Here is a 14775-nt window from a genome sequence, read left to right as displayed (position 1 = left end):
TTAAATATAGGGACTTCCCTGGTGGTCGAGTGGGTAAGACTCCGTGCTCCCAATGCAGGGGGCCTGGGTTTGATCCCTGGTCAGGGAACTAGATCCCACATACATGATGCAGCTAAGGAAGTCAGCATGCCGCAACTAAGACCCGGCAACTAAGACCCGGCACAGCCGAAATAAATAAAAATAAATAAATAAATAATTTTAAAAATAAATAAAAGTTAAATATAGAATTACCATATGACCCGCAATTCCACTTCTAGGTATATACCCAAAACAACTGAAAACAGGTACTCAAATACATACTTGTACATGCATGTTTATAGTAGCACTGTTTGCAACAGCGAAAGGTAGAAACAAATATCCATCAATGGATAAATGGATAACAAATTGTGGTATACATATACAATGGAATATTATGCAGTCATAAAATGGAATGAAGTACTGATACATGCTACAAGGTGGATGAACCTTGCAAACATTACGCTAGGTCAAAGAAGCCAGACACAAGAAGTCACACACTGTGTGATTCCATTTATACGAAATATCCAGAGGAGGTAAATCCATAGAGACAGAATGCAGATTCATAGTTAACAGGGGCTGGTGGGAGGGGGTAATAGCGAGCAACCTGCTAATGCATTTGGAGTTTTCTTTTGGGGTGATAAAATGTTTTCCAACCAGACGGAGGTGGTAGTTTTACAACACTGTGAATGTACTAAATGCCTCTGAATTCTGACTTTAAAATGATTAATTTTATGTTATGTGAATTTCTCCTTAATTAAAAAAAAATCCTTACAGGTGATGGGCTACTGTACTAGATAGAGCCTGAACTAGGTGAGGACAGGTTCTACCATTATAGCTGTGTGACCTTGGGCACCTTACCAAGCAGCACCTGTGCTATTCATCTATAAAATAAAAAGTACAATGATACTTAATACAGTTACTGGAGGAAATAATTACGATAAACATAAGTGAAAGTACTTTGTAAATCAAAATCAAAATAAAAGGTATTGTTGTTATTAACAGTAACTAGGGAATTCCCTGGCGGTCCGGGGGTTAGGACTTCGCGCTTTCACTGCCGAGGGTGCAGGTTCAATCCCTGGTCGGGGAACTAAGATCCCGCAAGCCGTGCAGTGCGGCCAAAAAAATAACTAGACTGGTACACTCTCACTTATTGACTGGATCTACTTTAAAATTTTTCCATGAATTTATCAGTTGCTCTTTATAGACCCCATGTATAATGCATTTCAATATTTAGAATCTAATGCCAGTGCACTTGCTTATTAGTGTATTACAAATGACATAAACATTTTATTTTATTTGAAGACACAGCAAGGAAAGTGGTCAACAGAAAGTCTACTTTAAGTCACTCTTCTAAAGATAAACTCTCCCATGTACTGTACTCACAGGAATTGCTGTTAGCGTCTGTCTTCCCAGCTTTCATGTGCCTGCTTGAGTTCTGCTGAGATTTGTTCTGCTCTTCTCCTGTGAGTAGGGCCTTTATTTCAGAAGGGATTTTCCCTTGGTCCATTGCCATGCACCACTGCTTGTACTGAAATATGTAAAATATATTTAAATAAAATTTTACTAGTCAGAGTTCAGCAGCCACAGGTGGAAATCCTAGACATAAGAACTCCCATAACTAGAGGTCAAAGTGGCTGCTGGGAATCCCACCTTCTGTTGTATTCCTGTTTATAACCTGGGACATGGATGAGGCCTGCTATGTTCAGAAGAGGGTGAAAAACTACTGCTGAATCTTCTTGTGATGTGCTGGAGTAGTGCTCAGATTAAAAAGGGCCCTCTGGCTAATAGAATAGCTCCCCATGGAGTGCCACTCATTAGAATTCATCTCTTTTTGCTGACAGTCACATTATTATTTCTACTCCTAAAATAAATAATTTTGTAACTTCCTTTCTCTATTTCATAAATATTCACTAAACATCTACTTTCTACCAGAGTGTGTACTATGGACTTTGGGGGTATAAAAGACTAATCAGTCCAAAGATTATGTCCTCCAGTGGCTTACAGTGCAGAAGGTGAAAAATAATTTACAAGTCAAATTCAACGTATTAAAAAAAGTCTACTGAATAGTGTACATTTGGACTCTCTTCATGACCCAACTTACTTTTCTTACCTTCTAAAAAGCTGGGGGTAGCCTGTCCCAGTTTTGTAATGATCATGTTAGTATTAGCTCTCTCTTTTCCAACCTGTCACCTCCTCCCCTGAGCTCACAGTACTAATGGGGTTTCTATTCCCTTTTACCTATTCTTTTATGTGTCTACAGCTACTACCTAAAGTCTGAATGAATGAATGAATAAAACCAGGCCAAATAGTATCATACTATGCATATTGCTATATACTGTTATACTGCTTTTTCCACTTAGCAATATCTTGTGTCTTTCTACATCAGTAAATATACATGTGCACTGTGATTCTCATGGGCTGCAAAGTAGTCCAATACATGAATGTAGTATAATTTAACCAATCCCCTACTGTTGAATATTTTGGTTATTTTCAATTTATTTTTTCTGTCATAAACAATCCCTTAAAGAAATAGTCACTTTCCACTCCCCCCAGCAATGTATGAAAATGCTTATTTGCCTATGTGCTGGCTAACAGATTAATATGCTTTCCCATGTTCGTCAACTGGATAGCTAAAAACTGGTATCTTCATGTTTTAATATAGCTTAGGTTGATTGTTTCATGCGTTTATTGACAGACTTTCTTACCATTTCCAGTTCCTCTCTGAGGGCACAAATGGCTCTTTCCCGACTGGATACCAACTCTTCCAAATACTGATATCTCAGTTTTTTTCTGGCCCGGCATTCTCTTGCACTCTGCCGGCTCCTCTCAAGTTTTGCCTTCAAGTCAATTTTGGCTGGCTTTCGACCACGTTTGCCGGGCTTCTTCACTTTACCTCCAACCACCTTCAGCAAGAGAGAGAAGCAGTTAATTTTGTTCCTAGTTCTGGGTCTAGGAAAGTGACTGCAGCTGCATATTAGCAAGGAAAACCTTTACAAATAACAAATAAATGGAGCCTGTGGAACTAAGAAAGCATAATCCCATCAAATGCCTATGATTCTTTGCTTCATAATTTCTTTTTCTGATACTTTTGATACCATGAATGTGAGAGAAGAAATAGTATAAGTTTTCATTATTCTTCAATAATAAACTTTTTTTAATAATAAACTTTACAGAGCTTAACAGTAAACTTTATGAACCATATGTAGCTAGATAGTAAAAAACTAAAAGATTGCCATTAAATATTTCGTTCACATAGAATTTTTATTGACTTAAGTAATAAGTAAAAAAAAATATTGAAAATTGTAAGTTCAGTATGATCTCAATCTTATAAAACAACACATAGAAGAAAGGATCATAAAAGGTCAGTGGCGGGGAGGAATCAAGATGGCAGTGTGGGAAGACGCGGAGTTAGCATCTCCCCACAACTAGGGCACCTGATGGCCGCTGGTGGGGGGAGACTCTGACGCCCAAGGAGACGGGAGGAACCCCAAAGTGAACCAGTAGGACATAGGGGGACCGAGGAGGTAGGAGAAGTGGAGGCCAGACAGGATCAGCACCACTGAGGCCAGGGAGATCAGGAGAGGCAGGTGGGAGGGACTCTTCCAAGTAAAGCAGGAGAGGAGTGGAGGGCCATCACCCGGCCCACTCAGGCCCAGGGAGCCTGCTGGGCTCCCAGGTGAGGTCCCCTGCCCTCTGAGACTGGGGTGGGGGGTATGCCTGGGCCCTTTCTGTTCCTTGAGCCTAAGCCCCACTCCCAACAGCACCCAGGGCCTTTTCCAGCCCTGTGGGTCCTGAGCATTGGCCCCGCCTACCGCCCAAAACTCACCCTTGTTTAGGCCCCGCCCTCCACAGCCAAGGCCTACCCCCCCTTTTTTTTCCTTTCCCTCCTCTCTTTTACTATTGTGGTACTGATATACCTACTGGTTATTGACATATCTAAATTTTTATTTTTACATTCTTTCTAACATATCTGTTAGTTTCTTAGTCTAATTTTACTTTTTACTTTATTATTTTTCTTTTTTTTTTTTCTTGCCACCCCACATGGCTTGCGGGATCTTGATTCGCGAGCCCGGGGTCAGGGGGAAGCTCCTGCGGTGGGAGCTCCGAGTCCAAACCACTGGACTAACAGAGAACCTCAGACCCCAGGGAATACTCATTGGAGTGAGGTCTCACAGAGTTCCTCATCTCAGCACCAAGACCCAGCTCTACCCAATAGCCTACAAACTCCAGTGTTGGAAGCCTCAGGCCAAACAACCAGTAAGATAAGAACACAATCCCACACCTTAAAAAAAAAAAAATGAGTTGGCACAAAAATATGTCACAGATGAAGGAGCAAGGTAAAAACCTACAAGACCAAATAAATGAAGAGGAAATAGGCAATCTACCTGAAACAAAATTCAGAGTAACGATAGTAAAGATGATCCAGAATCTTGGAAATAGAATGGAAGCACAGATTGAGAAAATACAAGAAATGTTTAACAAAGATCTAGAAGAACTAAAGAACAAACACAGATGAACAACACAATAACTGAAATGAAAAATGCACTAGAAGGAATCAATAACAGAATAACTGAGGCAGAAGAACAAATAAATGAGCTGGAAGACAAAATGGTAGAAATAACTGCCGAGGAGCAGAATAAAGAAAAAAGAATGAAAAGAATTGAAGACAATCTCAGAGACCTCTGGGATAACACTAAATGCACCAACATTCGAATTATAGGGGTCCCAGAAGAAGAAGAGAAAAAGAAAGGGTCTAAGAAAATATTTGAAGAGATTATAGTTGAAAACTTCCCTAACATGGGAAAGGAAATGGTCACCCAAGTCCAGGAAGTACAGAGAGTCCCATACAGGATAAACCCTAGGAAAAATACACCAAGACACAAATTAATCACAAAAACAAAAATTAAATTCAAAGAAAAAATATTAAAAGCAGCAAGGGAAAAACAAAAAAATAACATACAAAGGAATCCCCATAAGGTTATCAGCTGATTTTTTAGCAGAAACTCTGCAGGCCAGAGGGAGTGGCAGGATATACTTAAAGTGATGAAAGAGAAAAATATACAACCAAGATTACTCTACCCAGCAAGGATCTCATTCAGATTCGATGGAGAAGACAAAAGCTTTTCAGACAAGCAAAAGCTAAGAGAATTCAGCACCACCAAACCAGCTTTACAACAAATGCTGAAGAAACTTCTCTAAGCAGGAAACACAAGAGAAGAAAAAGACCCACAAAAACAAACCCAAAACAATTAAGTAAATGGTAATAGGAACGTACATATCAATAATAACCTTGAATGTAAATGGATTAAATGCCCCAACCAAAAGACACAGACTGGCTGAATGGATACAAAAACAAAAACCATATATATGCTGTTTACAAGAGACTCACTTCAGACCTAGGGACACATACAGACTGAAAGTGAACGGTTGGAAAAAGATATTCCAAGCAAATGGAAATCAAAAGAAAGCTGGAGTAGCAATACTTGTACCAGATAAAATAGACTTTAAAAAAGACTGTTACAAGAGATAAGGAGGGACACTACATAATGATCAAAGGATCAATCCAAGAAGATATAACAATTATAAATGTTTATGCACCCAACACAGGAGCACGCCAATACATAAGGCAAATGCTAACAACCATGAAAGGAGAAATCGACAGTAACACAATAATAGTAGGGGACTTTAAAACCCCACTTACACCAATGGACAGATCATCCAAACAGAAAATAAATACAGAAACACAAGCTTTAAATGACACAACAGACCAGACAGATCTAATTGATACTAAATAACCAAGAGATCACTGAAGAAATCAAAGAAGAAATTTAAAAATACATAGAAACAAATGACAACAAAAACATGACTCCCCAAAACCTACGGGATGCAGCAAAAGCAGTTCTAAGAGGGAAGTTGATAGCAATTCAATCTCACCTCAAGAAACAAGAAAGATCTCAAATAAACAATCTAACCCTACACTTAAAACAACTAGAGAAAGAAGAACAAAGAAAATGCAAAGTCAGTAGAAGGAAAGAAACCGTAAAGATCAGAGCAGAAGTAAATGAAACAGAAATGAAGAAAACAATAGCAAAGATCAATAAAACTAAAAGCTGGTTCTTTGAGAAGATAAACAAAACTGATAAACCCTTAACCAAACTCATCAAGAAAAAAACGGGAGAGGATGCAAATCAATAAAATTAGAAATGAAAAAGGAAAAATCACAACTAACACTTCAGAAATACAAAGGATTATAAGAGACTACTACAAACAAATATATGCCAATAAAATTGACAAACATGAAGAAATGGACAAATTCTTGGAAAGGTGCAATTTTCCAAGAGTGAACCAGGAAGAATTAGAAAATATAAACAGACCTATCACAAGTAATGAAATTGAAACTGTAATTAAAAATCTTCCAACAAACAAAAGTCCAGGACCAGACGGCTTCACAGGCGAATTCTATCAGACATTTAGAGAAGAGCTAACACCGATCCTTCTCAAACTCTTCCAAAAAATTGCAGAGGGAGAAACACTCCCAAATTCATTCTATGAAGCCACCATCACCCTGATACCCAAACCAGAAAAAGATACCACAAAAAACCACAAAAAAAATTATAGACCAATATCACTGGTGAACATAGATGCAAAAATCCTGAACAAGATACTAGCAAACAGAATCCAACAGCACATTAAAAGGATCACACAGGGCTTCCCTGGTAGCACAGTGGTTGAGAGTCCGCCTGCCGATGCAGGGGACATGGGTTCGTGCCCCGGTCCGGGAGGATCCCACATGCCGCGGAGCGGCTGGGCCCGTGAGCCATGACCGCTGAGCCTGAGCGTCCGGAGCCTGTGCTCCGCAACGGGAGGGGCCACAGCAGTGAGAGGCCCGCATACCGCAAAAAAAAAAAAAAAAAAAAAAAAAAAAAAAGGATCACACACCATGATCAAGTGGGATTTATCTCAGGGATGCAAGGATTCTTCCGTATATGCAAATCAATCAATGTGATGCACCACATGAACAAATTAAGGAATAAAAACCACATGATCATCTCAATAGATGCAGAAAAAGCTTTTGACAAAATTCAACACCCATTTATGATAAAAACTCTCCAGAAAATGGGCATAGAAAGACCCTATCTCAATATAATAAAGGCCATATATGACAAACCCACAGCAAGCATCATACTCAATGGTGAAAAACTGAAAGCATTTCCACTAGGATCAGGAACAAGACAAAGATATCCATCTCGCCACTCTTATTCAACATAGTTTTGGAAGACCCAGCCACAGCAGTCAGAGAAGAAAAAGAAATAAAGGAATACAAATTGGAAAAGAAGACGTAAAACTGTCACTGTTTGCTGATGACATGATTCTATACATAGAAAATCCTAAAGATGCCACCAGAAAACTACTAGAACTAATCAATGAATTTGGTAAGGTTGCATGATACAAAATTAATGCAAAGAAATCTCTGGTATTCCTATACACCAGCAACAAAAAATCAGAAAGAGAAATTAAGGAAACACTCCCATTTACCACTGCAACAAAAAGAATAATATATCTAGGAATAAACCTGCTTAAGGAGGTGAAAGATTTGTACTCAGAAAACTATAAAACACTGATGAAAGAAATCAAAGATGACATAAACAGATGGAGAAATATACCATGTTCTTGGGTTGGAAGAATCAATATTATGAAAATGACTACATTACCCAAAGCAATCTACAGATTCAATGTAATCCCTATCAAACTACCAATGGCATTCTTCACAGAATTAGAACAAAAAATCTTACAATTTGTATGGAAACACAAAAGACCCCGAATAGCCAAAGCAATCTCGAGAAAGAAAAATGGAGTTGGAGGACTCCCTGACTTCAAACCATACCACAAAGCTACAGTAATCAAGACAGTATGGTACTGGCACAAAAACAGAAATATAGATCAATGGTACAGGACAGAATACCCAGAGATAAACCCATGCACATATATGGGCACCTAATTTACAACAAAGGAGGCAAGAACATACAATGGAGAAAAAGACAGCCTCTTCAGTAAGTGGTGCTGGGAAAACTGGACAGCTACATGTAAAAGAATGAAATTAGAACACTCCCTAACACCATACACAAAAATAAACTCCAAATGGATTAAAGACTTAAATGTAAGACAAGACACTATAATACTTTTAGAGGAAAACATAGGAAAAACACTCTTTGACATAAACCACAGCAAGATCTTTTTTGACCCACCTCCTAGAGTTACGGAAATAAAAACAAAAATAAACAAATGGGACTTAATTAAACTTAAAAGCTTTTGCACAGCAAAGGAAACCATAAACAAGACAGAAAGACAACCCTCAGAATGGGAGAAAATATTTGCAAATGAAACAGACAAAGGATTAATCTCCACAATATACAAACAGCTCATGAAACTCAATATCAAAAAAAAAATCCAGTTAAAAATGGAGGAATATCTAAATAGACATTTTACCAAGGAAGACAGACAGATGGCCAAGAGGCACATGAAAAGATGCTCAACATCACTAATTATTAGAGAAATGCAAATCAAAACTACAATGAGGTATCACCTCACGCCGGTCAGAATGGCCATTATCAAAAAAGCTAGAAACGATAAATGCTGGAAAGGGTGTGGTGAAAAGGGAACCCTCCTACACTATTGGTGGGAATGTAAACTGATACAGCCACTATGGAGAACAGTATGGAGGTTCCTTAAAAAACTAAAAATAGGGGCTTCCCTGGTGGCGCAGTGGTTGAGAGTCTGCCTGCCGATGCAGGGGACACGAGTTCGTGCCCCGGGCCGGGAAGATCCCACGTGCTGCAGAGCGGCTGGGCCTGTGAGCCATGGCTGCTGAGCCTGCGCGTCCGGAGCTTGTGCTCCGCAGCGGGAGAGGCCACAACAGTGAGAGGCCCGCATACCACACAAAAAAACAAAAACAAACAAACAAAAAAACTAAAAATAGAACTACCATACGACCCAGCAATTCCACCCCTGGGCATATACTCTGAGAAAACTGTAATTCAAAAAGAGACATGCACCACAATGTTCACTGCAGCACTACTTACAATAGCCAGGACATGGAACCAACCTAGATATGCATCAACAGATGAATGGATGAAGAAGATGTGGCACATATATACAATGGAATGTTACTCAGCCAGAAAAAGAAATGAAACTGAGTTATTTGTAGTGAGGTGGATGGACCTAGAGTCTGTCATACAGAGTGAAGTAAGTCAGAAAAGAGAAAAACAAATACCGTACGCTAACACATATATATGGAATCTAAAAAAACAAAAAAACGAGTGGTAGTGATGAACCTAGTTGCAGGGCAGGAATAAAGAGGCAGACATAGAAAATGGACTTGAGGACATGGGGTGGGAGGGTGAAGCTGGGACGAAGAGAGAGTAGCATGGACATACATACACGACCGAATGTAAAATAGTTGGCTGGTGGGAAGCAGCCGCACAGCACAGGGAGGTCGGCTCCGTTCTTTGCATTGACCTAGAGGGGCGGGATAGGAAGGATGGGAGGGAGGCTCAAGAGGGAGGGGATATGGAGACGTGTATGCATATGGCTGATTTGCTTTGTTGTGCAACAGAAAGTAACACGGTATTGGGAAGCAATTATACTCCAATAAAGATTAAAAAAAAAAAAAGGTCAGTGAGGATTTCTCTGATAGGTGTGATTATAAAAAGCTTTTTTCTCATCTGTATTTTTTAATGATTTTTAAATATTTACAATTAGAAAAACATAAAATTTGTATATAAAATTATGTGTATAAATAAGTAAATAAGAATCCTAAACAATTGGGCTATCAATTCCCTCTTCAAATTTGTTGAGCCCAAGGGAACACAAAGAAGTCCCTGAAATCTTCAGGATAACTGTCTCCTGCCTTTAGAAGTCTATAATTATAACCCTAGACTGTCTCAGGAGATTTCTACCTGCTCCCACTGGTGTCATAGACATCCTCTCAATATCCCTGTTACTCATTTACCTGCATAGGCACAGTTTTTTGGTGACTGCCAGAGTAATTTAATCTTCTTCACTGTTTAGCTTTGGAACCTCCCCAAGTTCTTATATAAGATGTAACTATGAGATAAAGATGATGAATTTTAAAATACATGAAACTGAACTTATACAGCAAATGAATTTCCTTTAAAGGAGTCACTTTGAAAGGGGTAAATTTATTCCAATGAATAAGCTTTCCTGGAAGCTGCTTTTGGAGCCAGTTTCTTACAAGCCACAACACAATATTACTTTCACCGTATTATTTTCGAATGATATGTTATTCTTTAAATTCCCAATCTGATGGTCCGCTTTGTTTATCTGACGAGGTTCCAAATGATGTCTAGGTCTTTCTGAAAATTACCCTCAGAGAATTAAAATGTCACTACTTTAGTATACTGAAAGGAATATTGTTGAGGCTTTAAAGGCAATTCTAAAAGAGAAGATGCAAAACTCAAACACTGGCAAATCATTGGAATAAATGTAGAAGTCTTACCAGGTAACAAAACTAAAAGGATCAAATCTCCATTTGGATATAAAAACTCTAATTTGTTTGTGTGTTTGGAATCACTATTAATACCATAAACCAACAATGCCCAGTACCCTATAAAGATCAGATCTTTACTCAGTATCATGGTTAGGTCAGGAAAACCAAACTTCAAATGTTAATCAGCTACATTTACCAGAAACTGTGTCATAACAAGACGGCTAACCACTGCATCTAGCATTTTATAGGATGGCTCTGAAATGAGACTGAATACTCTGAGGCTCTGGAAAAAAATCCTTTCCACCACCATCTTAAACACTAGCTGCTTCAGTACTACTCCCAAATTAGTTTTAATTTTCAAAAACTGGTCTTTCAAAGCTTTCCTATTCTGTATCATCACGTTTTGATTCCAATATAATAATATATACCTCAGGAAACTTTTTCAAAATCAAATATATGATTAGCACTTGAAGGATAACTAGTTGATCCAAATATTACTATGGGCTAAATTTTAAATTATACCTATATTATATCAACTGCACAATTTCAATAAAGTACTTTGAAATCACCCTAGATTAAAACAAAGTGTATTTGCTATTGATACAGTCTTTAAAAAGCAATATATTTATAGCCTAAACTCACATCTATAGTGAAATAAATGGTAATCACATCTATTCCTTATGTAGTAAAATGAGTCATCAGTCACATACCACTCACTATAATCCAATACCTTATATATTGCTGTTTTTAATTAATTCAGGAATGGAATTCAGGAATGGCTGCCTTTGAGAAGCCAGCAAGAGGACAGAGTGTACTGCACAGACTTCACTGATTTTTTACACAAAGCTAGAATAGTCATAAAAATCAAACAAAAGGTATAACCCTTTGTTTCGTTTTCATGGTAGCAAAATATTTAAACTGGAATTATTCTATTCCTTTTTTTAAATTAGAAAGGCACAGTAAATGAATCCAGGGTTCCTGCATTTTATGTCATCTGTAAAATTATATTTAAGACCACATAACCACCAATTCTCTAGCTTAATTTTTCCTCAGTAATAGACTGAATTATTGGCTTTTGGTGTCAGCTAAAATCTGATTAGTGTGCCAGTTTTCAAGAGAGTGAAACACATCACAGGATTATTATAAATCTTAAGTAAAATAATGTATGAGAGCACTTTGTTAGAAAAAAAAGGGTATTATACAAATATAGGTTAGTATACTAGTTGCCTTAACAACTGAACTTTACATAAACCATAAAGACTGGGAAACGGATAAGGGAAGTTAATAAGAAATGAGGAACCAGGGGACTTCCCTGGTAGTCCAGTGGCTAAGACTCCACACTCCCAATGCAGGGGGCCCAGGTTCGATCCCTGGTCAGGGCACTAGATCCCACATGCATGCCACAACTAAGAGTTCGCATGCCACAACTAAAGATCCTGCGTGCCGCAACTAAGACTCAGTGCAGCCAAAATACATTAATTAGTTAATTAAAAAAAAAAAGAAATACATGCTGTATTTTAAAAAAAGAAAAAAAAAAGAAATGAGGAACCAGAAACTAAAACTGAAATCAACCCCACAAATTCCTTAAATGTGCTGAGCCAAAAATTAGCCTTACCAATGTTTCTTAGAATTTTCATAAACTCAGTGATAACCACATTGTCCCCTTGCTCTCTCTTATTCTGTGAGGAAGTACATTAATGTGGCTAAATAAAAGTACTGATTTTTATGCACCAACACAAACGCCAGAAAGAAAACTATGAAAATAACCCCCCAATATAACTTTTTTTCTGTTGTAGTTTTCTTTCTACTGACATAGGGTCACATGAAAATTTAAATAGCTGTTTTTGTAACAGGGTACCTCTTTATCGGCTATCTATTTTACCTCCTCTTCCTCCCCAAAACACATTTGTGAGCTGCAGAGAAAAAGGTCCTAAGGGAAACACTCACAAGGCCTGTCTCCCTAACCCACACCACCAAGAAAAGCAACTTGCCAGCCATTGATTTTGTCTTGCCCTGCACAGGGAACTTATTTCACAAAGGTAGGATATTAGAGATGTTAGATTTCAGCAGGGCCTCTACAATTCTAAGTCTGTCTTCATTATATGTTAAAAAGGTCCTACTTTTCTGTTAACTATCTGTTTTTAACACTTTCTCCTTTGAGATAAGCTAAAACTAAAGGTCATGATTTTTAGAAAGTAAACACCAAGGACTCTGTCATATTTTACCTTAGTACACAATAAGTCTTTAATAAATATGACAGATAAAACACAAAAGACATTCTTAAGTAGCCAATGAGTCATAGAAGACATCACAAGGGAAATAAGAAAAATACTTTGAGATGAATGAAAATGAAAACACAGTATACCAAAACTTTATGAGATACAGCTTAAGCAGTGCTCAGAAGTAGCCATAAACACCTAAATGAAGAAAGATTTTAAAATCAATAACCTAACTTTCTACCCTAAGAAACTAGAAAAAGAAGAGTAAATTAAACCTAAAACAAGTAAATGGAAAGAAATAATAAATATCAGACTAGAGATAAATAAAACAGAGAATGGAAAAACAACAGGGAAAAAAATATCAATAAAACCAAAAGTTGGTTCTTCAAAAAGACCGACAAAATTGACACACCATTAGCTAGACTGACCAAGAGAAAACATTCAAAATCCTAAACTCAAGACTGAAAGGGAAGACATCACTATTACCTTTACCAAAGTAAAAATGGTTTCACGGGAATATTATGAAAAATTGCCAAAAAACTAGATAACCTAGTTGAAATGGACAAATTTCTAGAAAGACACAAAGTAGCAAGACTGACTCAAGAAGAAATAGAAAATCTAAAAAGACCTATGACAAATAAAGAGACTGAAAGAGTAATCAAAAAATTTCCCATAAAGACAAGTCCAGGTGACTTCACTGGTAAATTACCAAACATTTAATAAATTAACACTAATTCTTTAAAATCTCTTCCAAAAAGTGGAAGAGGAAAGAACATTTCCCAATTCATCCTATGAGCCAGTATTAGCCTAATACCCAAACCAAAGATATCATAAGAAAACTATAGACCAGTATGCCTCACGAATATAGATGGAAAAATCTTCAATAAAATACTAGCAGACTAAATCTAACAGTGTATAAAGAGGACTATCTACCATAACTATGTAATTTATCCCAGGAATAAAGGTTGGTCTAACAACTGAAAATCAATTACTGTAATACACCATATCAAAAGGAAAAAGGACAAAAATTACATGTTCATCTCAATAGACTCAGAAAAAGCACTTGACAAAATCCAACACCCTGGGGTTTCCCTGGTGGCACAGTGGTTAAGAATCTGCCTGCCAATGCAGCGGACATAGGTTCGAGTCCTGGGGTCCGGGAAGATCCCACATGCCGCGGAGCAACTAAGCCTGTGTGCCACAACTACTGAAGCCCGCATGCCTAGAGTCCATGCTCTGCAACAGGAGAAGATACCACAATGAGAAGCCCATGCACCACAACGAAGAGTAACCCCCACTTGCCGCAACTAGAGAAAGCCTGCGCACAGCAACGAAGACCCAATGCCAACTAAAAAAAAAAATCCAACACCCTTATATGATTTAAAAAAAACCAAAACACTTGAAAAACTAGGAATAGAAGGGAAACTCTTCAACCTGGTAAAGGGCATCTATGAAAAAAACCACAGCTAACATCATTTAAAGGTGAAAGATTGAATACTTTCCCTCAAAGATCAGAAACAAAACAAGGATTTTCGTCTTCTCTTGTCACTTCTATTCAACATTGTACTGGAGGTTCTAGCCACAGCAATTAGGCAAGAAAAAGAAAGAGAAGGCATTCAGATTACAAAGGAAAAAGTAAAACTATTTCTATTTGAAGATGATATGATCTTATATATAAAAAACCCTAAGGAATCCACAAAAACTATTAGCGCTCATAAATGAGTTGAACAAAGTTGCAAGACACAAGGTCAATATACAAAAATCAGTTGTGTTTCTATATACAATGAACAAGCTGAAAATGAAATTATGAAAACATTCCATTTAGAATATCATCAAAAAGAATAAAATACTTAGGAATAAACTTAATAAAAGAAGTGCAGGGACTTCCCTGGTGGTCCAGTGGTTAAGAATCTGCCTTCCAATGCAGTGAACATGGGTTTGATTCCTGGTCAGGGAACTAAGATCCCAAATGCTACGGGGTAGCTAAGCCCGCACGCCTCAACTACAGAGCCCATGCGCTCTGGAGCCTGC

The 14775-nt window shown here is 37.8% G+C and overlaps 1 protein-coding gene across 2 annotated transcripts in view; it reads right to left on the bottom strand.

Annotated features, from left to right (window-relative positions):
• Positions 1–14775, bottom strand: part of CREBL2 (cAMP responsive element binding protein like 2) — a 33234-nt gene that overhangs the window by 4818 nt on the left and 13641 nt on the right. For both annotated transcript variants that reach the window (XM_081248524.1, XM_081248523.1), the window contains exons 2-3: positions 2724–2921; positions 1402–1546 (exon numbers count right to left, since the gene is read on the bottom strand). In XM_081248524.1, coding sequence (XP_081104650.1) covers positions 1402–1546; positions 2724–2921 — 343 coding nt within the window. The remainder of the gene's footprint in view (positions 1–1401; positions 1547–2723; positions 2922–14775) is intronic.

This window comes from Mesoplodon bidens (genome assembly GCF_964165515.1).
Source record: "Mesoplodon bidens genome assembly, chromosome: 11".
In the NCBI taxonomy this organism is placed as follows: domain Eukaryota; kingdom Metazoa; phylum Chordata; class Mammalia; order Artiodactyla; family Ziphiidae; genus Mesoplodon; species Mesoplodon bidens.
Note: the sequence above shows the minus strand (reverse complement) of the source record. Positions and strands in the feature narration are given on the sequence as shown.